At 38.4% G+C, this 24,517-nt stretch overlaps 1 protein-coding gene across 1 annotated transcript in view; it reads right to left on the bottom strand.

Moving 5' to 3' along the window:
- Nucleotides 1-24,517, bottom strand: part of si:ch211-186j3.6 (neural-cadherin) — a 416,158-nt gene that overhangs the window by 301,594 nt on the left and 90,047 nt on the right. Inside the window, exons 2-3 of the mRNA XM_051944931.1 lie at nt 4,502-4,699; nt 2,956-3,181 (exon numbers count right to left, since the gene is read on the bottom strand). Of these exons, the coding sequence (XP_051800891.1) occupies nt 2,956-3,181; nt 4,502-4,699 (424 nt within the window). The remainder of the gene's footprint in view (nt 1-2,955; nt 3,182-4,501; nt 4,700-24,517) is intronic.

Genomic DNA, 24,517 nt, shown 5'->3' with positions numbered 1-24,517 from the left:
TTTCTTATATCTTCATCTTTATATCTGGCTACCATAGTTACAGCTGTTCTTCTAGTCTATCGCAAGATTAGTGGAAACAATGCTGTTTGTTTATGTGCAAACTCACACAAGTTTCAGTTCCTGTGCTCTGCAGTGGTACAAGACACTCTTCTCAGTCAGTCCAATTTAAAATTTGCCATCATTTCCAAAGTCTGGCCGTTTGACCAGAACTATTCACTCTCTGTCAGTCCTGCTCACCATTATCATTACCACAGCTACCTGTTCTCTTCACTTAGAGCAACGGATTATTCAGAAGATGATTAACACATTTGTTCATGAAAACACTGCTCACTGTCTTACGAAGAGAAATCGGTTGGATAACAATGATAAGTGTCATTTTTTTAATGAAGATGTGGAGAATGATTTGGATGGAGCACCATCATTAATCTGGGAACATGCTCGTTCTTTCTAATGGTAAAATAAAGGATTATCGCTTGACTGTTGAATTAAGGCTGCTTCTATATCACCTGTGTTCCATTAACAGTAGTAGGTTAGATTACATTTTTAAAAATGTCAGCTCTAGTGTTGCTTGTATGTTTGTAGTTTGTTTCACCAGTTTTGTTACTGCTGTTTCTTTATTTAGTTTATAAAGCAGTTTCTTTTAAGAACTGTTAACACCAGACACCATTACTGTCGGACAGAAGAATGGTGCTGAAATATTTGTTACAGCATTATATATTTATTGTAGAATTTTTTGCAATAGTTGTCGTTTTGACATGATTTTTTAAAAACTTTTTTGTGAAAATTACAATGTCAACAGATATTATTTGTCATAATTTCCATTAACAAAATAAACACTGATGATACCGCCACCATGTTTCACTGAATTTGGATTTGTTTTGTTCTCATGTTCTCAGAGTATTTTGAATGACATTGGACAAACTCCACTGTGCTCCTGGGAACCCTTCAACCTCGACCTAATGACAGTCAGCAAGGAGTTCTTTGGACTTCATGGCAGGCTGTTTCTCCTGACATACAGTGTGAATCTGACCTCTATCTGACCACAGACAGCCAAGGGTCTGACTACTTTTGTAAAAATGAGAATGCAGCTTTAGATTTTTAATAATTTAGAATGTTAGTCTTCTCCAGGGTGAGTTGCTTGTGGCCTTAATGCTACAAAGCTAGCTATTGTTTCAAATCCTTTTATAGTGAGTCTTTCAGAGTCAGTCAGCCCTAAAAGTGCTTCGGTAGTCCAGCGTGACCTGGAGGAGTCCCTGTAAGCTTGTGCAATGTGTTGTGTTGACATGTAGGAAATAACAGCTTGGCTGTAGAAATGGACCTGGAAGTAAATCTGCCAAACAACCGCAAATTACGGCTGTCATGGATGATGAACTCAAAACGACAGTCTGAAAAATGCTGTCTGTCAGAAAACATGGTTCTCACTACTGCAAGACACAGACAGAAGAGACGGGAGTCAGACTCACACACATGGCTTTCACGTACCTCTACATTACATGTTTCACTTATGAGAGAAAAGATGTAAGTGATGAAGACTCACTCATGCTGTGATTAATAGTAAACGTGTTTCAAAAGGTCGATTAAGTGCATAACTAACATTATTTATTTGCACACAGAGTTTTCCTGACTGTACTAAACCTAACCACAACCCAGTACTTAAACGATGATTTACACTTGTCCACAAATTATTTAATTAGGCAAAATTACTCGGCATTTTAATCTTTACATGTTTTATGTCCATGTGAAGACTAAGTACAATTTGGTCTAATTATTTTGTTTAGCCTGGACAGTATTGTTATATAGTATAATATAGTCTCAGTGCAACAATATGAGCAAAGAGCTTTTAATTCCAGCACTTATACAGCATGTTTTTTTTGTAAACAAATAGTGTTGTATACTGTATTGAGAGAGTGCTAATTAAAAAAAAATAGATACTGCATTTGTCAAGTCGTAATTTGCATTTCCAAGCTTAATAATAGGAGGCAATAAAGTCATTCACAATACAGTGTTGGAATTAGTTTTCTATATATCTGACTTTAGGAGAGGACTCTTAAAAAGATGTTTATAGGAAATGATAATCCCTTGTCCATCTGCCAATTCTGCTGTGCAATCTGACAAAATTCGGCATCTCCACATGCCTGCTAACCAAGGCTTTGCTCAGAGGACTAATGTCCTTAACATCTGCCTGCGATGCATTCCGAATCCACAGTGGCTACTCAAGACAATCTGCCGCCATTCTAGCCGATATGTGCCCGCCAGATGCATGAGTTCCATATCACTTTAAACTGAATTGGGCATGTGTTACTAAAGCTGCAATTACTTGTGAATTCATACAAATGCCTGTAATTTTGGACACTTGATTTATGTATTTGTAATTGTTTATTTGCTATCTTAATTAATAATCTATAACTCAGTTTTTATTTGTTTTCAATATCAATCTGTTGCACTGCATATACAACCCTTATGTTATCATCTCTGCACTGTCTGAAGAAATGAATTAAATAATGTTAATGAGAGCACATACTTACTGTAAAATTGTCTACACTGACATTTAAAATGACAGATCACAGGAAAAGTTAGAGCCCAACCCAGCATCTATGTGACTGGATTATACAACCTTATTTTTAATGTAAATGCATATTTTGAAAGCAGTCTTTTAACAGCACTACATATGGTCAGTGCAACATGTGCCACAACCGAAATCTATTTAACATTTCTGTGAAACATTAAGATTCATGATCACACCCACAGAAATAAAGAAATATGTGTGCACATTAAATACTTATGATGAATTCACAAGAGCAATGTAAAAGTCTTTTTTGGCAGCAAGAATAACAACCACAGCAGATGTAGAAAGACAGCTTTGGAGGGAAGTGTGCACAGATGCAAGTATCTGATAGATGCATACCACTTCATGTCGAGGTATAGTAAAGAAATTCAGCGGATAGGTAAACTCACGGTTGTCCTTCAGGGGTGTTTTCTGGTATGGCAATGGTGAAAGACGCGTTGGTAAACTGGGGTGGCCGAGCTCCTGCAACCACGGAGACGACAGCAGGGGCGCTGCGGCTGCCCAGCCGGTCGGCGGCTACAACTGTCAGCAGGTACTCCCTGTCCTGCTGCAGAGGAAGGCCTGTAGTCCGTACCTGGCCGTTCTTTCTATCTACTTCAAAGCGACCATCGCCACCTGTAGATGATTTGTTGGACCAGATAAAGAAGAACAAAGGACCATTTCAAAAAAATATTTGTATAAAAGATTACAAAGCAAGAAGCTGTGTACAAAACATTCCTGTTAATAGCTATCAAAAATATTGTAAATGCATACTTGTTATAATAATAATAATAATAATAATAATAATAATAATAATAAATAATATTAACTTCATTTATATAGCACCCTTAACATCAGTGTTCAAAAGGTGCTTTGACAATCAAAACAAGCAAACACACAGACAGTCAAGCAAGATATAAGCAGACCAGGCTGAACGGTCAAGAAAATGAATAGGAAAAGTGCTAATAATTAGTTAAATGAATAATTAACTATCAAACAAAGGAACTAAACAGTAAAAAAACTGATGAATGAGATTGAAGATTCAAAGTTAGAAATTAAAAATCAAAAATGAAAGAATTAAAGACATTATGTTGTGCACTGATACAATTACAAAAATGAATGGATGGTCATTTTTTTGGGGTTGTTGAGATGTGTAATGCCAACAGCAAAAACTGAAACTGTAATGTTACTTGACCTCTGTAACATAGCACAATTTTAGACTTTGACCCAAACTACATTGCATTTCAAAAAGATGCAAAATCAACTATTATAGGGGTCCTTATGTTGTCCCGTGATAATTAAAGACAAAACAAATTTGCAACATTGATATACAATTAAGCCTTTGATGCATGGAATATCAATCAAATCAAATGACCAAAAAGTTCATTCAAGACACAAACAGGAATGTTTGCGTTTTTAACATAATTTCTTCTGTCAGTTTTTTTCTCAAGAGGAAAATTAGAAGATGGTCTCTTTAACAGATTCCAAAATGGGGAGAAATCATTACACGGCAGACAATAAGAAAATCAATTATTCTGTGTAGTGGAGAAACGATTGCTATTACACTGGAAAATTGTGTGTGCCTAAAAAGTTGACACGGCAGAGGCTAAGAATTCAAGGAGGAAAAGAAATAGATTTGACTCCACATCATGGAAAGACATGAACGTGTTTACTATGATTCCTGCTGTCAAAAAAAAAAAACAGTTTAGCAATACAAAATTATTGATTTGATAACTTTATAATTTAATTTAGTTTACTTCTCTTTCAGTGTGATCAATGAAACACCTAATATAGCGAGTATGTAGAATGTAAACCCCCTCAGTGGCTGAGATACTTACACATTAGATTGAAAATCTAGTGCTGGCTGATATTGTTACTTGTATGCAATGAAGAGGTACACATGGTCATCCTGATCCATTTGGGTAGAGAGGAGAAACAAAGGAACAAATAACCTACCATCAGACAGAAAGTACTCCACTTCACCATTATTGCCTTCATCTCCATCCTGAGCATAGAGCTTATAGACCACTGAACCTGCAGGGGTATCGGGGGAAACCACAGCCAGGTAGGGGGCAGGAACCATGCTCCATTCTGGGATGTTGTCATTTACATCCGTCACAGTCAACTCCACCCTGACCAAGTACCATTCTGGACCTGAAGAACAACAGATAAGAGAGTATGGTAGTTTAGAGACAGTTGTTTATGATAGCTGGCAGATATTATATTTGACAGCATTGTTGAACAGTGGAGTTTTTTTTTCTTTTGTTTTTTTTAAATTCTGGGAAGAGGGGTAACATGAGATCAGTGTAGAGAATGATTCGATTTTTCTCTGTCACCTCTGACAGCAAATCCTGGAACATTACCAAAGATAGCCTGACGTTTCCCATCAGCCAGCTGTACTCGGTATCATTTCAGCTTAAGGTACAGATGAACTGATTAAGGCAGAAGTGTTGCCTAGTCAATATTAGAAGAAAGACAGCAGTTTACACAGGTCTAAAGGTTACTGGCGTGTATGGTAGTCTAAAAATGCTGCAAATGTAAAAATCATTACTATGCTGTTAAAAACACATGACACTTGATGTAAAAAAAAAAAGACAAGGAGCAATTAGTCAAAAAAATGAAATTACAGGAGAAGAAGAGCTTTTGTTCTCTATTTTTTTCACTAAATATCTGCTGGTATCAATGTCTTTAATGAGAAGATTCTCTATCTTTGCCATATATTCCTTTAAATATGGCAAATAAAACAGTAATTTGACGGCATTGGAAATTGGCACTGATGTTTTCTCATCATTTCTGACATGATATGAAAATAATGACTAGTCTTTTACACTGGTCCTGGGGATTGGCTGCTTTCTACTCGAAGCCAAACACAGGTGCATTTTACATCACATCCTGCTCAAGATTACTCTTGCTGTTCCAGACATGGCAGTGAGGTGGAAAACATTCATGTAAGCCTATTAGACTCCCTTGTGGACATGCACATGGACAGCTACAGATGTCACACACACTATTGCTATTACACTCCTTTTCTGGTCTACTGGAGTCCTTGGAGTATTTGGAGTACTCCGTTTCATGCATTCTCAGGAGGTTGTATTAATGTCTGTGCAGATTCCCAGTCACCCAGGTCAATGTAATTATGTGCTTCACTTCTGAACTGAGGGGGTGAAGCATCTAAAAGAACCAAAAAGAAGTCTCAGTTGCCTGTTAATATGAAATACTTGAGCATACATATTTTCTGCATACACACCATTGTCGATCATGTGCACTCCTACCCTTGTAATGCAGTCAATACACATATTTGGCTACACGCTTATGTTGATAGAGGTGTCTGTTCTATTGTAGATGTTGGGTTTGTGAAACAGACGTTAATAATCAAACAAGAAGCCCAACAAAAGTGAGGTTGAGTCATATACAAATGAAGACATGGCACAACTTAAAAAAATAAAAGCATAATTTATTTTTGTTTTGTCAGGGATTTATTTTTTCCAAAAATAATTCAGTTACACTTCGTTTTCTTCTTGAATGTGCCATGTGAGCAACAGCAGAAATATAAGCCACCGGAAAGTAAGGCGGTCATTCCTGAATCCCTTAACTAGCTATTGTAATCACTGATGTACTAAATGCACACAATAAAAATCTCAGCACTCATAGTGACACTGAAAATAAAAATGCCCCACCCCTCCACCCGCAGACACAGTTACACCGATCAGGCATCACATTATGGCCACTGACAGATGAAGCGAACAACACTGATTGTCTCTTCCTCATGGCACCTGTTAGTGGGTTGGAAATATTAGGCAGCAAGTGAATACTTTGTCCTCACAATTGATGTGTTAGAAGCAGGAAAAATGGGCAAGCATAAGGATTTAAGCAGGTTTGACAAGACAACTGGGTAAGAGCGTCTCCAGAACTGCAGCTCTTGTGGGGTGTTCCTTGTCTGTGGTGGTCAGTGTCAATCAAAAGTGGTACAAGGAAGGAACAGTGGTGAACCAATGACAGGGCCATGAGTGGCCAAGGCTCGTTGATGCACGTGGGGAAAGAAGGCTGGCCTGTGTGGCCTGATCCAACAGACAAGCTGCTGTTGCTCAAATTGCTGAAGAAGTTAATGGTGGTTCTATTAGAAAGTTGTTAGAATACACAGTGCATCACAGTTTGTTGCGTATGAGGCTTAATAGCTACAGACCAGTCAGGATGCCCATGTGGACCCCTGTGCACCGCCAAAAAAAGCCACCAATGGACACATGAGCATAAGGACTGGACCAAGGAGCAATGGAAAAAGGTGTTTTGCTTTAATTAATCACATTTTCTGTTACATCACATGGATGTCTAGGTGTATGTGCACTGCTAGCCCGGGGAACACATGGAACCAGGATGTACTATGGGAAGAAGGCAAGCTGGCAGAGACAGTGTGATGTTTTAGGCAATGTTTTGCTGGGAAATCTTGGGTCCTCCCATCTATGTGGATGTTACTGTGATGCATACCAGCTACCTAAGCATTTTTGGAGACCATGAACACTCTTTGATGGAAACAGTATTCCCTGATGGCGGTGGCCTCTTTCATCAGGATAATGTGTCATGTCACAAAGCAAAAATGATTGAAGAATGTTTTAAGGAGCACAACAATGAATTTGAGGTGTTGAATTGACCTCCAAATTCCCCAGATCTCAATCCAATCGAGCATCTGTGGGATGTGCTAGACAAAGAAGCCTGATCCATGGAGGCCCAACCTTGCAACTTCCAGGACTTAAAAGATCTACCGCCAACATCTTGGTGTCACATACCACAGCACACCTTCAGGGGTCTAATGGAGTCCATGCCTTGATAGGTCAGGGCTGTTTTGGCCGCAAAGGAGGGACAAACACAATATTCGAACTGAATAGAACTTATTGCCATTTGCACAGGTACATCACAGTACAGGTACTTTGGAATTCTTGTACGTGACTCTGACTCAATAAAAACAATACATATTTAACAACAATTAAAAAGAAACAAGAACATTGAAATAAATCACAATAAAGTTTATATAAATCAAAGTTAAATACAGATATTAGCATAAATAGATAAAAAACACAACAATCAATAAAATGCGTATTGCACATTGTGAGATTATTGCACATGTGTATATTGTAATTTGTGTGATGTCACAATATTTTGATGGTCTGCTGTGGTATAGTACCTCCCCTCCCTGATGTCTAATGCCATTTGTCTGATGGTGACCAGGAAAAAGCTGTTATCAAAACGGGCTGTATGGACTCTGATGCTCACTAGTCTGCTGTGTCTCAGACCGTAGCCCGAGTTCCCCCACCAATACAGGCCATGAGCTCGATGGAGTTTGTCCTTCAGAATGTTCTGCACTTTCCGTCAGCACCGATGTGTGTATATGGTTTCCACCAGCCTGTCCTCAAACCAAAAACGACCACATAGGTCGTCTGTACACGCCCGTATTACGACCGAGTGTTATGTTTTGACTATGCGACCTCTGGCGGTTGAGTAAATATCGACACTCCGGTGTCGCAGGTGAAACGTCACCATGAACAAACTTTTAACTTAACACTATCCCTATCCCTTTCCCTCACCCTAACCCTAACCCTAACCCTAAACCCGAGCTGGGAAAGTGAGGAAAAAGCCGTTTCGCGAGGGAAAAGCCATTTCTCGAATTACATCCTGTAATGTGTTCCCTTTTCCCCGTAGGGGCGCTAACGTAAATACGCTCTCATGGGTCGTATTCCGGTGCACGTTACATACAACCGATGCGGCCGTATGAATTTGAGGACTTGTTGTTTCCACAGACAAGAGGCCTGAGCCAACAATTTTCTCTGCAGTTCTGAAGACACACTGGAGTGATTTCTGCTCATCCACAGTGGTGTTGCCATACCACACTGTGATGTCGCAGGTGAGGACGCTCTCAACCAAACCCTAGTAGGCTTGGGGAAGAGGCTGGCATCCCAGTCCGGCCTTCTTCAGCACCCTAATGAAGTGCAGCCTCTGCTGAGCTTTTTTCACTGTGATTAAAGTGTGTTTGGCCCAGCTGAGGCTCTCTGAGATGTTCAGGTCCAGGAATTTCTAGCTGTCAGTTCGTTCCACCGTGGTGTCTTTGATGGTGAGTGGTTGCAGAAGTTAGGAAGATAATCACAATGTTATGCCTGATCGGTCTATACACAGACCCACACCACACAGCAGTGTTCACCCATCACTGCAAGGGAGCAGAAGAGTAGTTTCACGACCAAAGCCAGTGGTTTGCTCTTAAATGTGTCAGTATTGGTACATTTTGAAAGGAAAGAAATGGTCAGTTTTATTTGGAATCTGACTGACTGTAGGAACAAATGCAAGTAGTAAGATGAAAAAAGACATTGTGTGAATGGCTGCACACTAAGCAATGCAGAGTGGACAGGAAAAAGAGTTATAGAAAAAGTCTGTTCAGACTGAGAAGGTTCACTCAAGTAATATAGAGCACAACAGGAAAAACCGGCAACAAAAACAGGAGTTGAGCATCACATGAACAGGATTAAGACTGAAGCTCAGAGGCTGAAAAATGACCCTGCGGTTGTTATAGAAACAGAACAACGAAAAGTGGAAGATGGAAGAATTAGGAAGAGAAAGGGAAGTGAAAAGAACGAGCAAGCAATTGCATAAATCAATGGCATTAGAGAAGGGAGGTAACGAGGGAACGTTACAAGGGAAAACATAAGCGGACATCAAAAGAAGACAGAAGAGTGGAATTAACCAGCCATATCTTATGAAAAAAAAAATATAGCACTGCACTTGACTCTGCGGTTCAGCGAATGTATTTGTTGATAATCTCTCTCTCTTTCTCTCTCTCTCCCTCCGTCTCTGTGGTCGTAACAGATTCAGAATTAATTGGCAAAAGGACAATGCAGCTTTGGGGAAGAAGGGACAGCATTAGTCAGATAATAAATCACTAGGCTAATATACAGAGCGCTATGCCAAAACGCATAACACACACATGCACACACGCATGCACACACAGACACAGACACAGACACACACACACACACACACACACACACACACACACACACACACACACACACACACACACACACACACACACACACATGCCTGTCTCTCTAATAACGATCATCAGTGGATTAGTAGCTAATGAAGGACCACAGGGAGATACAGCTTGGTGCTATTGCTATCCCTCACACTAATGCATCTTACTGGATCTAATGATATGTTGCTATCCCTAGAAACAGTGGGACCTGCAATTACTAATAGCGCCATAGAAGGCTTTTCCTTAGCCACAGACCTCATTTGCTCCAATAGGATGCGAGTCTGAACATTTCTAAATTTTCATTTTCTCACAGCACAGTCTTCCTCTATTTTTTTTGTTTCCTTCCAAGACCACATACAGTATGCATAGAGTCCTATTGAATAGTGGATGTTATGTTTGTGTTCTGATCCTAACAAGAATTAATTAACACAAACTAAAATGCTTTGTAAGTTGCGGTAAGGGTTTGATAAAAGCTGTAATTCTCTACTGCATTCTCTACAGATGTTTGCTGTTTGTCTGGAAAAAAACAAGCTTCATATTTCCTGAAACCTTTTCACAGCAGACATTGAATTGTCACCATGGAAAAGCAGGTGGAAATAATAACTTTAGGGATGACTCTGCATAAGACATTATTGCAATTCAATGCAGCAACAAATAAATAGCCGATTATGTCTGTATCTGACAAGTGAAGGTGTCTTTAGTTTAATTTCACTTTTTCTCTTCTCACTCGCCCTATGCTACGTAACTCAACCAATGCTGCTATAGATATTAATAAACATATATATCATGTAATACCAATCCTGGTCTGCACTCTAGCTACTCATAAAACTGTCATCAGTTAGTGACAGCTGATGTGACCTGCCAATGGCAACATTTGTCATTTCAAACTGTGAAAGTAGCAATCAGCACCTGCCAACATGAGACGTTGCTTACTTAATGTTTTGCATACTGATCTTTTGTAATAAGGAAAAGATTCACTGTGCTCACCAGAAATTAGTAAATTACCAATCTGAGCAAATACTTTTTTTTTTTTTTGTAATTCACACACTGTCATTTCCACTCTTGTATGCTTGCTGTATAGAACTTTGCTGTCATTTAGAAAGCGGTGCAGCAACATTAGCCGGCTGAGGTGGACACCGCAAGGCAGGATACAATAAAGAAGGGATTGGATTAAGACCTGTTTCATTTTAGACAAAACCGATCCATTAAAATATCCCTGGATCGGCCCCAGTGCACATCCTTGGAATCAGCATGGGACCTACTCTATAATCTCAGCTGGGAAATTGCTCTGCAGCAGGGTGCATTAAGAAGCCAATTAGAAAAAAAAAAACTAAAAAAAAAAACCCCACAGCAATTCAGTAAAGTACACTTTGGCACATCGACTTATCAAGGATGCACAGTGCATCATTGGAACCTCACAATAAACACCACATAGGCAGACGCAAGGAAGCGTTTAGATTGAAAAATGTGTTTCCAACATCTGCCGGTATTTCTGTAAAACAAGAGCAGTTATGACGTGTTTGATTCCTTAAGTAAAGTGCAGCTACAGCAGCAGCCAGATGGACTTTTTCAGGTAGATTAAGTGGCATACAGTTTATGACTCAACATGACAAAGAGTAGAAAAATAGAAGTCAGCATGAGAAATAAAAGTTTAGCTCATAAATACAAGTGATTATCTGTTTGTCAGTGCTGTCTCTATGCTAATATTTGATTTCATTATGTAATAGATGGAGCTTGAAGATGTCAAATTGCCAAGCACCCAGTTAACAACTAAAATCAAACACAGGCATCACCTTACTCCTCTGCTCTCCTCCAATGACCCCAATCAGAACCTTTCTCAGTCTGCAACCTCATTTTGTCAGTATCTCTCTCCCTCCTGCTCTACATTATGCTGACAGGACTGATGGCATAATGTGGAACTCCTCATTTCAGTACACCAGCCTCTCCCGCTCTCGCTCTCTCATGTCTCTTATTTAGCATTAACATGCAGAACTAACCATTCCAGTCATTAAGTCTCAGAAGAAAAGAGTCTCAGCACAACTGACGACACCTGCAACTGTCAATGTGTCAGTTTTTCCTTAACACACACCAACATCTTTGAAAAGAGAGAAATGCAGTTGAGACAAATAGCAGGCAAGGATAATTACTGTCTTGTGGTTTCATGCCTTTTTTTGTGGGATAATAGATGGTTATGGTGTTGAGGAACAGACAAACATATTTTTCCTGGAACATTTTGATACAAAAGGGAGGTTCACATTTGACCATTTTATTATTACTATTTTTTTCGTTTTGTTTTTTTTAATTTTTTGTTATTGACATCGTGTGAACTTTTCTCACAATGAGCATAATAATTCTTCAGTTCTAGTCAAATATGTGCATTGTGAAGTCACACTGATCTTTGACCAACAAAATCTAAACACTTCGTCCTTGAGTCCAAGTTAACAATTTGTGTCAATTTTGAAGATGCTTCTTCACGGCATTGCAAAGACATTGTGTACACGAGAAAGGGACAGACGAACAACCTGAAAATATGCTGCCTCCGGCCACAGCTGTCGCCGGCGCAGAAGCAGACGGAGAGGCAATAAGGAAGAAAGAAACAGATTAGGAAAAGAATAAGAGAGCAAGACAGAGAAAGAGGAAATAGAATAGAAGGCCAGTTAATTAAATGTCCTCCATGAGGATTACAAAGGGCTATTTGGCTCTCACTGGTAACTGTGCCATCCATAATCTGTTTGAATGGAAAAGCTGTTGCAGTCTTAGCGACTTTTTCATATTTTTACATAGAGTTGCCAATTAAACCAAGGGATGAGAAAGAGAGACAGACACAGCAATACAGAGAAAATCATGCTTTAGTTCTTACACTAATTGCAAATGATACAAATGGTTAGCCAATAGTTTCACTGCTTAATCTTCCAGCACAACTACTCATAATTGAAGATCTTCAGACTGCCAATAATGTGCTGAAATATACACACACACAAGCACATGCACGCACATGCACGCACACATTTGCATGGACACTTAAAGACAAGACACATTTATGAAAGTGCAATAGCTAATTTAAAAATGCGATGCTATCGGCTAAGGCTGGAAAATATCAATTGAAATCAATATCACAATTGATTTTCACATTTCTACCTCTACAAATAAACAGTGAAATTTTCGCTGCTCTAATGTCTTGGCAATAGATCAGACATGATGGATTACCATTTGCAACCTCCCAGGAAACCACTGCTTGACTGGTTCCCCTTAGCTCTATTTAGTTTTCTGCTCCTTTTAAAAAACAAATATGACTAACAACTTTACTGTTTACTTTTTGTCTCGTTGCTTCAATCAGTGATGTTTCCAGACATAGCTGACAGCTACTGCAATAAGCTCTGACAAATGTAGTGAGCTACAAAATGCTGACAGAAACAACAGCTGCTAAATACTGAACGAATTTAAACATTTAGGTGTTGCGATGGAGCTGAAAGGAAAGTTAAAGGGCAATATTTTCTAACACAAAAAAGAAAAAGGAAAACAAACACCAATCTTTTAAGCCTTTGTTAAAATAGAGAACCAAAGCAGACGTGAAATCTATGTCAAACCTCTTCCAAAATGAACAATATTATGCACTGATTATACAGACATATTTACAGCCTTATGGCTTATCATATTACTATTATGTGTGGGGTTTCTTAAGGTAGAAGATGACAGAAGTTGCAGCTTTGGTAACTGCTCTGGGTTAGTTTCCTTCACTGGGCACTCATCATATTTTATGACAGAGCATCATTTCAGGTGATTGAACAAAACGCTTGTGTTCATTTTCAAACGTGCAACTCATTCCTGACAGAGCTTACATTAGTCTTTGTTCTGTTCTGGAGCACGTTTACTGTGTACCCACACAAAAGATGGGGATTTTTTTCAGTACCACCTCCTCTTCATCTGAATTTTTAATTAATTAATTTTTATTTTTTTTATTTTTGTAAACAGCAGTATCAGAAGGCAAATGATAGTCAGTATGAAGGAACATATCAAACACACTAGCATGACTCAACATAACTCAATTAACCCTCTGAACCATAAGTTATTTTAGGGTGATTTTACTATCTTGACTTTGCAACTCTCATCTTGACTTGTGGCTGAAATGAGCTTTGTGACTTATTTAACTGAGAAGCAGGAAAGTGAAAATAAATGAAATGCATTACTATAAAGACATTCTATCTATCGTCACACCGGAAGGATTAAGGTATGTGTACATGTCTGACATTAGAAAGCTTTGATTCTTGCGATGTATGTTCTGCGTCTATGCAATGATGAGTTTAAAAGTAATTTAAACGAGATTCATGGGTGTAGAAAAAAATATGAATACATTTGATGTAAATTCAAAATGTTTTTTTCTTACCAAAAATTGGTCAAACAGACATGCAACCAACATGACTGGAAAGAAAAAGTCATGCAGTTCCATGTAATATGTGCAACAAGACACTTACTTCGAGAGTCATTCAACCCAGAACAAGGTTCTATGGGTGAAGTCAGAGATTCAAAATAGCTGTTCTGATGAATTTTCCATAAACTCCGCAAAACTAGCAGTGCCCTTACAAGCCCAATAATTAGTCAATCTGTTCCTGAGATTACTCTACTTTACTCTACTTTCCATTTGGGCGATACCAGCTACTAGCTTGGAAAATCCAAACTGAATTTCCATGTAATCTCCTATCTCCATGTTAGGAGATACAGGAGAGTCAGTTTGGCATTGGGCGAATTGAATCGCGTTTCCCTCCCGGTACAGTTTGGTACGACCAATCATAGCACGGGAGGCGGGAGTTAATGCTGCGTCATCTTCAGCGCCTGGATTACCCATAAAGATGATGCCGGAGGAGGAGGGGGGCCACCGCCGTAAAACAAGAAGGAGAGAGAGAGAGAGAGGAGGGGGGCCAAAGCGAATCTTTTTGTGGTCTCTTGGCGTTTTGGATGGCGTTAGTCGTTGCCTCTTTTCACTTGACGTTTCCGACGATGAGGAGGCAGTGGATGGCTCGTAACATTCGGCTTCTTGCCATTGTTTGTACAGAGGAAAATCCCGTTCCAAACGTGTGAGTAAATTTAAGCAACTTTTACACATACACACCGAATTGGTTTGGCTCCGATTTAAAGTTATTCCTAACACCGCTAATCATTCGGAAGGAGTCTTTTGTTGCGTAGCCTTTTCAAAAATAAGTGTTGTACTTGAGAGTACCCCATGTATTTGCAGATTTTTGTGACAAAAACGGCAGTAATCATTCACCGCGACGCTTTCTCTGCATGCCATTGTTGTTTGGACGACATGGACTACAAGGTCGATTTGTTTGTGCGTCACATCCGTGTTACGCTGATTGGTTCTTTCTCGTTCAAGCTGCATTCCTTAGCCCCTCCTTTTTGAAATCGTCTCGTATCATCGCAATGCCAGACTGCCTTTATTTGTATTTATATTAATACACAAATAAAGTCAGTCTGGATTTTCCAGGCAAACCAGCTACTGTTTACAACCTACACTCCATTGCTCCAGTTAGAAGGGATTTGTCCTGAAACTTGAGGTGACACAATCCAATCAGCGCACAATAGGAGGATAATGTTCCCCTATTTAACAATCTACTAATACCTGAATCCTTTAGTTAATCTAGGATGGTCTAATTCAGGTCAACATATGTGTGTGTTTATGTGCCGGTGTGTCTATGTAAGTTCACTTTACAGTTCAGCTCAGGTAATCTCTCTGATCTTTGGCTTTACTGAGTCCTATTAAGGTGCACTGGGATTCGGCAGGGATTACAACCTTCAGTCTCCTATCTCTCCCACACTTTGCCTTTGCCTGACCATTCACAACATGGCACAGATTAACATGAAAGTCAAAGCATTTTTCAGCAGAAGTTTAAGGAGCAGCTGTTCAGACAGCGCCAAGTGCTTGGAGGGAAGCTGGCTAAGGCAGTTGCCATTGGTCTCCAACGCATGTTATCCCAGTCACTTTGCTGACAGCAAAATGTCATCTGACGAGGAAAATCCTAACCCCAGCCTCCAACCAAAGCAGTCATTTTCCCTTACCCCAAACCTTAGACTTATATATATATATTTATACTGCTTAAATTTAAACACATGTTCAGGATTGCACGAGCTGTTATGCTATTTTTGCAAGCGTCTAAGTTTTTTGTTTGTTTGTTTGTTTGTTTTTTTTACAATTACACTGGAGCAAAGCCTGGTGAAACACAAAGCTGGTGTTGACTTTTTTTTTTTTTTCATTTAAATAGAAACTGAATTAGACAGCAGAATGCAGAAAATGGCATTGGGAAAACTGAAAAACAAAATCAAACTAAAAATGACATTATTACTTGGCTATTTCTAGAATCTGAGTACGTTGTAGGTGCTTCTGTATACATGAAGCCTGATCCTTTTCCTTTATTAGTTTGCTCTCTCAGAAAACACTGCATCTCAAATGAGTGAACAGTGACTGAACTGCGAAGAGCAGAAAATACATGTACAGCATGAGGCAGTTCCAGCTTGTGCTATGCCAGAGAAAGGCAAAGCATTTATCTTCTCATGCAAGCAGAGCTGATTTAGAAAGAGTCATTACTTTTCAGTTCTTTATTGAAAACTATGAATAACAACAAATTCATACTAATTATAAACCATTCAAACCTTTTCACCAACTATATTGTCTAGGCCAAGCACCATTTTTATCTAACTTTGCCACTAAGATAATCACATGTTTTCATTGTGGTTTAATTAAAAAATGGCATCCCGAAATTTCACTATTTGATAAATGGTGCATTCTATTTGGTTTTATGTTTAATGTTTTTTAACCATATTTACTGCACACCGTGTTCCCAAATAAGACCATTTACTGAGTGACTGAATCATGGGAGTATCTCCATCGCTGTCAACCTAATCTATTGTTTCCCTTCAAGACACACAATAAAGTCAGCAAAATGAGTTTTCATGCCCCTAAGCGACTTAATTTATATCTCAAGTCCTGTTATTTCAGCACACTAGGTTTTAATATAGCCAGGCCCTATAGCACACCTTCAGTTAAGAGGACCTCATGTCCTTTGCTTGCCATCAATCAACACAAACCTGCTTCCAATTTGTCACTAAATCAACCATTTCATTAAATGCAACTCCATCATGGTGAAGACATACAGTACAGGTTGGTCTCTGATAAATGCACAGAGGCTGTGAAGAAAAATTCAGTGCTTCAGTGCAACTGAAATCAACCACAGATAACCGAAAATTGTGCAATTAGAATAAATAAAGTTGCCCAGCACTCACAGATGCACTACAGGTCATGTGAATTTAATGCAGCACCTGCCGAATGATTAAACAATATTCCTGAACAATTTTTGTTTAGACTGACATTTGATAACATGTACATCAACCAGCAAACCTCTTCTTACATGCAGTAATCCGAAGGATTTAAAATTAGTTTACTCATCTTAAGTAAGCCGAATTATTGTTATTAGTATTAATATTATTGATTGATTAGATAGACATAAACTACCGTTCAAAAGTTTGGGGTCACCCAGGCAATTTCATGTTTTCTATGAAAAGTCACACTTTCATTCATGTGCTAACATAATTACACAAGGGTTTTCTCATCATCAGTTAGCTTTTCAACATGATCAGCTAACACAATGTAGCATTAGAACACAGGAGTGATGGTTGCTGGAAATGGACCTCTGTACAATGGACCAGCTGTTTCCATCTGGAAAAGTCATTTATCACAAGAGAATGTCTGGACTGGATTTCTGATTAATTTAATGTTATCTTCATTGAAAAAAAGAAAAGATTTTCTTTCAAAAATAAAAAAAATTCAAAGTGGCCCCAAACTTTTGAAAGCTCGGGTACACTCATTCAAAGCATTTCAAAAGTAGCTCTCCAAACTCTACTGACAGCTCGTCTGTCTGACAGGTGGAAAATGCAACAATGTTATCTTCACTTTTAGGTAATTAATGAAGTCTCTGTTGTTGTGCAACACACAAATATGTGCAACAATTGCTGTGGAGATGCTCATTTAGATCATGCTGCTGTTAATGCAGGTATTTAATGAAGTCAAAGGAAAGACTGCTACAAACAGCCGGAAGCAAATTCAGCTTATGTCAGTGTTTTAGTCCAAAATTTAGTCTTGTTAGTCAGACCTATCACATGAATTGAAAGAGGTATGTTTGCAAACAATTCTGTCAAGTGATTTTCTTTCTGTTTATGTAGCAGCGTTGATGTGTAAATGTGGGAATATTGTTTGGTGTGCAGTAAGAAAAGCCTGTTTAACACTGTCTATAAGGATTTCGAGGTTTCCTCTTTTCGGACATGAGATAGATTTGGGCGAAACAGAGACTCAGTCTGAAAGAGATGATGGTTTCTATCTATATTCTAACAAACTATATCTACAACTGTACTGGATTATCCAATATATGTCAACCATGTGATTAGTTTGTTAGGTTTCAAAGCCAGTGAGCTTTAAAAGGGAGCACAAAGAGAAAAGGTCTTATTATTTTGTTATGTTTTCCAAAGGCCTTTAAAATCATAAATTACTTTTCTTTGTTGTGGGTACAAATATCTAGTATTTTTACTGCTGCATTACCTGCTGGTTTAATCAGTTGAGCAATTTAATTAACCATTTAATTGCTCAACTACTAAAGTCCAATGAAAATTCAAAAAGCAGTCCAAAGCTCAAAGATTTTCAATTAACTATATAATAAACGAAACCATCAAATCCTTTGAGAGGGTAAAACTAGCCCATTTTTGCTTGAAAAATGAATGATGAATAAATTAGCAGTTCAGAGAAGTTATAATCCATCCATGTGTAGCTTTTACACATTTTATTTTTGGTCGTTTGGAAGAGAACATACCAGAAATAGAGTGAAGGAGTTAAATATTATTTCCGTATTCACTTTCTTTAACCGGTTCTCCTGTCAACTTCTCTCTGCTGATTGCAGAAAATGGGAGCTAATTGTTTCATCTCTCATCTACACTCTGTTCCAGCAGATGCAGAAGGCTAGTAGAGGGGGCCGGGAGTCTCACAGATAATGAGAGATAAAACCATGATGGATCTGGCAACCCGCTTGTTCAGGCTCGCTGGGAACGGCAGTTGAAAGCGTACTCTATGAAAATACAGACTCCAGTCCAAAACCTTGAGGCTGGCTTAGTTCCATCTGTGAGGAAAAATAAATGGAAAGAGAGAGCAAAGGAACGAAAAACAGAAAAGGAAAGAGAAACTGGGAGAGAGCTCGAGAGAAAATATGCAGCAGAAAGAGATAGAGTTTATGTGTGTGTGGACATGCTACAGTCAGTACACCAACTACCCCTCAGCCTTCTGTGTTTCTAACAAACATGTTCCGGACAGATATCAAAACATTTTGTAGACATGCATACACATGCAGCTGTGCTTCCATCACACCAGAGGACATCACTGTACATGCATTTCCCAGTGACTTACTCCAACCAATCCTGCTGCTTGCCTACGCTGTGGCTACACTAAAAATGTAATGCAAACAAATGTATGCGCTTACTGGCTGCAGCTGTAGGGCTTGTACAGCGTGGGGCTGTGGCAAAAAAAACAACAAAAAACAACACCACTCTCATGCTTGGTGTTGCCACTTCTATGGACTGTAGCGGAATCAGAGATGCAGCATCTGCTTTATAAACAGCTTGCATACACTACCATTCAAAAGTCTGGACACAACTTCTCATTCAATGCTTTTTATTTATTTATATTATTTTGTACATTGCAGATTAACACTAAGGATCAACACTTTTGTTTGCAACATAATCCCATTTGTATTCTTTCACAGATTTCCTGTCTTCAGTATTACTCTACAACATAGAAAAAAATTAACTAACCATTGAATGAGAAGGTCTGTCAAAGCATTTGACTGATGCCACAGGGTTACTCCAACCTTCAAACAAGTCATTTTGGGGACTTGCTTTTTGCCCAAAAAAAGGTGAATTCCCACAATGTGACTGTAAAATGCAGATTTCAAAGTATGAATAACAGAGGAGCCAGGGCTTCTCCTACTAGGACAGAAGCTGACCTGAAAGCCAATTTGTTAAATTTTTGGGAGCAAATGCTGACAATATGCTATTTTTTATCATGCATTTCTGTGTTTTTCATCATTTTGGATCATACATAAGATTACGCTATTATTGATGTATGATTCATGCATGAGATTGATTAGTCACAGATTCACTTAAGTAGAGTCCAGCATGCAGCTCTTGAAATCATGAAAGTGTGGCGGTGCAACATCACAAGCTTCAATCACTTTCACTTAAAGATCAGGAAAAAAAATTACTGTCTTGATGCCAACCAATGTATAAAAACAAAACAACAAACCGAACCCTCCGTGGTGCTGACAGCAGGCAGAAGCAGCCACTTTGCATTTTGCTTTTATGATTACTCCACCAAGGAATGTGGCAGAGTTATGTGACGATGGGCGTACATTTTTTTTGTTTGTCCGTCGGTCTATCTGTTTATCTGTCTGCTAGCAACGTTACTCAAAAACCGACTAACTGATTTGGATGAAATATTCAGGGACGGTCAGAAAAGTCACAAGGACCAACTGATTAGATTTTGGCAGTGATGCGGCTTATAGCCTAGATTCACAGATTTGTTAAAGATTTCTGTATCATTGCGAGATAGTGGCATGGTGTCCCTGTAACTATGACTACAAGTGAAGACTACATCGGCAGCCTGCTGATCACATGATTGTGATCTTGTTAAAAATCCTCCGCTACAGAATTTTCGGGACTTATCTGTCCGAAATGATACATGGAAAAAATAGATTAAATTGTGGCTCCCATCAATTCCAGGGCTGCACAATGGACCAGTGTTTAGCGCTTTCGCCTTGCAGCAAGAAAATCCCTGGTTCGAGTCCCGGCTTGCCCGGGATCTTTCTGCATGGAGTTTGCATGTTCTCCCTGTGCATGTGTGGGTTTTTTCTGGGTACTTTCTGGCTTCCTCCCACAGTCCAAAAACATGCTGAGGTTAACTGACTATTCTAAATCGTCCGTAGGTGTGAATGTGAGTGTGATTGTTCATCTGTATATGTAGCCCTGCAACAGACTGGCGACCTGTCCAGGGTGTCCCCTACCTTTGCCCTAAGTCAGCTGGGATAGACTCCAGCATTCCCGCGACCCTAATGAGGATTAGGTGTTGTATCGATGATGGATGGATGGATCAATTCCAGCTGCATATTTAGCTCATGCGATTCTGTATTCATATGTAATGCACATATGCATAACACACACCTGTGCTTAGCGCAAGGTCATTGTGTTTGTGCATACATCTACATTACCAGGCTTTGCAAAAGTTCTGTTACACTTGTTGAGACATTCACGAAAATGAACACAAAGATTTTTTTAGTGCAATAAGATGAAACTTTTGGGTGGCCACATTTCTGATTAATATTATCCTTAACACATATATTGAAATATTTGGAAAAAAAAAAATTATTCTGTTGCTCCAAAAAATCTTTGTGTTCATTTTGCTTGCATTTTGCAAGTGTAACAGAACTTTTGCAAAGCCCGGTAACTGGCCACATTCTATAGTGCCGTGATTTTTGCTACAAATTTTTTCAAGATATCATCCGTCGGAAATGATACAATGACTGAGCATGAGCAGCCTTGGCCGTGTACTGCACTCTCTGAATGCTTTTCTTGTTTTGAATTTTCATGTTTTTATGCAGTTCTCCCTTCTAAAACATTTTTATGCATTATATACAGCACTTTTAACTGTACAATTTGTATAGATGCATATTTATACTTGTTGGAATAAATATAACTTGTGCTTTGTAAATGTTTTTGTCTCCACAATATCAGCCATTTTTTCAGACACTTTCACTAATGTAAGCATCACTTCAGAGAATAGTTTATCGACTTACATGCATTTCTTGGAGATATACCCTAAATGTAACCAACATTTGCCTACTTGTAATAAAACACCATATGAAAATCAATGCACATTATCTTTTATGCTATAGAAACCCGTTTCGGTGTTTGTGAGGTGTTGGTGAGACCTTGATAAGTGGCCTGGCTGGAGTAGAGAACCCTAAAAGTGAATGTCTGTGTCATTAAGTGAGGGATGGAGAAGTTGGAGGAACCTTTGTGTGGAAAAACCACGACTTCTCTCTCCACTTTTCCGCAACACCATAATGCCAACAAACAGCGCAGCATGAAAGCAGCTAAATGGATTATTAACCGGATTATTAACGAGCAAGCGTGAGAGGATTAGTCGTGTTGCTTTGAAGTCAATCTGAGGAAAGAGAAATTGACTTGGAACACACTACCTCTCTTTTCTTCTATTCTCACCCACACCTTTCCTTTTTGCTTTCTATCCTTTTTCTATTTTGAGAAAATGCAAAAAAAGTCTCTGTGATTTTTATTGAGCAAACCCACACCTTGGCAGCAGAACTATATGCTTCAGCCATGTAGAAAAATCAACACTTTCTATGTCGTCTCATTTCTAACTGTCGTGCTGCTGTAGTTAGATGGCAAGATGATTCAAATCAAGATCCTTATAATTGGGTCAGTTAGTGCAAAAATAATCCAGCAATGAATGTCTCTGAACATCCTTTCACAGCTTCTGTGTTCCATGAGCAGGAGCCTGACCTGTATTTGTCAATTGAAGGTGTAGCAGTGGAAGAACAATCCAAGAACAAAAACACATTAAGCAGACAAAAGCGCAATGTTGTGGATGTTTCGGTATCAAATCATCTTCAGGCAGACAGAGAGGTGACCACACTACACACCAAAACTTAAATCAGGTCACTCAGCAGTATCTCAGTGGGAGAGATGAGGGGGTTGTACGTTTCTGGTGCCCCCAAATAATTCCCACAACAACTGTAAGTAATTACTCTGATCGTTCCATATTTGGAGCTCTTATGAGTTTCTTTTCTCACTAATACTAATGCAGCTGATGAGTTATGAGGTCACAGTGTATCACAAGTAATTCTACTCAGCATCACATCTTTTTTTTTTGCTTTGGGTTCTGAAGGAATATGAGGGCATAATCCTTCCTAACCATTGCAGTAAGTTTACAGTATATCTATGTCACTAATTAGCATTTATTTAATTAATTTTTACAACGCTCTGTTCTCATTACTCCAACACTGACGCTAATCAGCACTCTGATGTTTCTGTGTGTGTGTTTGCTGTGTGTGTGAGCACGTGTGTGTGTGTGTGTGTTCAAGCAACAGCTTCCAGTGTTTGTAGGTCATCGCAATCACCTCCTACTCTGAGGCTCCGGTGCCCTGTGCTGAACATATCGGTCCGAGGGGATAACATCATCCAGAAAGCTGATGTAGGCAAGGTTAGCAGGGTCACTGCGTACCATTCAACATTTCACTGAAATTTACACAGGCACAAGTAAACATTCACAAATGACAGCAGGCAAACCAGTGGTCCGTGGACCAGCAAATCAACCAAATATTTGTGAATAGTTTATTTAAATTGGTCCTCATTATTCATTAGACAATATTTCTTAAAAGCTATAGCAGTCAAGAATTAGCTTTGGGAATATTTTATGAGGCATCTGAGTAGTTAATGAATTATAGTCACACTGATGTTAATATTTCAAGTGTGTCTGATTATAAAGCAACAAGTATAGCAGTGCTTCTAAAGATTTCATTATATATATATATATATATATATATATATATGGCATGCCGTTTAGGAAATTATATATATAATGAAACTTGATATATATATAATGAAACTCGATATATATATAATGAAACTTGATATATATATAATGAAAATTGATATATATATAATGAAACTTGATATATATATATAATGAAACTTGATATATATATAATGAAACTTGATATATATATATATATATAATGAAACTTGATATATATATAATGAAAGTTGATATATATATATAATGAAAGTCGATATATATATAATGAAACTTGATATATATATAATGAAAATTGATATATATATATAATGAAAGTTGATATATATATATATAATGAAAATTGATATATATATAATGAAAGTTGATATATATATATAATGAAAGTTGATATATATATAATGAAACTTGATATATATATAATGAAAGTCGGAATATAGAATGTTCAGATTTTCATTCCATCTATTCAAAGTTTCATTCCATATATTCAGACTTTTTCCTACTGAGCCCTGGAAGGACATGGCAAACAAAAACAGGAACCTTATTGGACATTTGCTCTTCAGATGAGCTCTTCTGTGATTATCTATCTGTCTTCATGGTTGTCACAGGGAACGGCGACTACGTTTGAGAAAACAGGTAATTTTTAGAGATGTTTTGATTCTGAACACTGAACGTGTTAGCATTAGCTTAGCTACTTAGCTTCGACTACATTTGCATCCCTACATAGCTTAAAGGTTAAACACATGCACCATATGTTGATGATAATGATAATATCTATGTTTATCTTTATAGCTGGTCTTAAGGCTAATTACGAGGCAGAGGTCAGCTGCTGCCTGGACACATCCATGATCACGCCACTGGTGGGACACAATTGTACTGGATTTCAGCTGAAGGCTGCTGTTCTGTCCAAACTGAGACATTTTTATTGTGACATACCCTCCACTGTTGTTAGCTTTTGATTCAATAATTTTTTTTGAGATGAGGAAATCACTATTGCATGTTTCTAGTTAAATACCCTACTTTTATGATATATCACTACAGCGTGCACTTTTTATATTTTCCATCAATTTCACCCAAAAGTTGAATAACTACTTGTGAGCAGTGTATGTAGACACATAATAGAAGCACATTTCAATAATATGTCTGCTGCAGTAGTGCAGTTTATCTACCTAGATTGGTGTAACAGTAAAAAAAACAACAATATATGCTACTGATGTTTCTGACTAAAATCTGCTTGAAAAGCACAACTGCTTATCTGTCAAAATGTGTGTAACAAAAGTGTGCACTGAACACTGAATAAAGTCTCTGTAGATTATAG

This window comes from Acanthochromis polyacanthus, chromosome 2 (assembly GCF_021347895.1).
Source record: "Acanthochromis polyacanthus isolate Apoly-LR-REF ecotype Palm Island chromosome 2, KAUST_Apoly_ChrSc, whole genome shotgun sequence".
Lineage (NCBI taxonomy): Eukaryota > Metazoa > Chordata > Actinopteri > Pomacentridae > Acanthochromis > Acanthochromis polyacanthus.
Note: the sequence above shows the minus strand (reverse complement) of the source record. Positions and strands in the feature narration are given on the sequence as shown.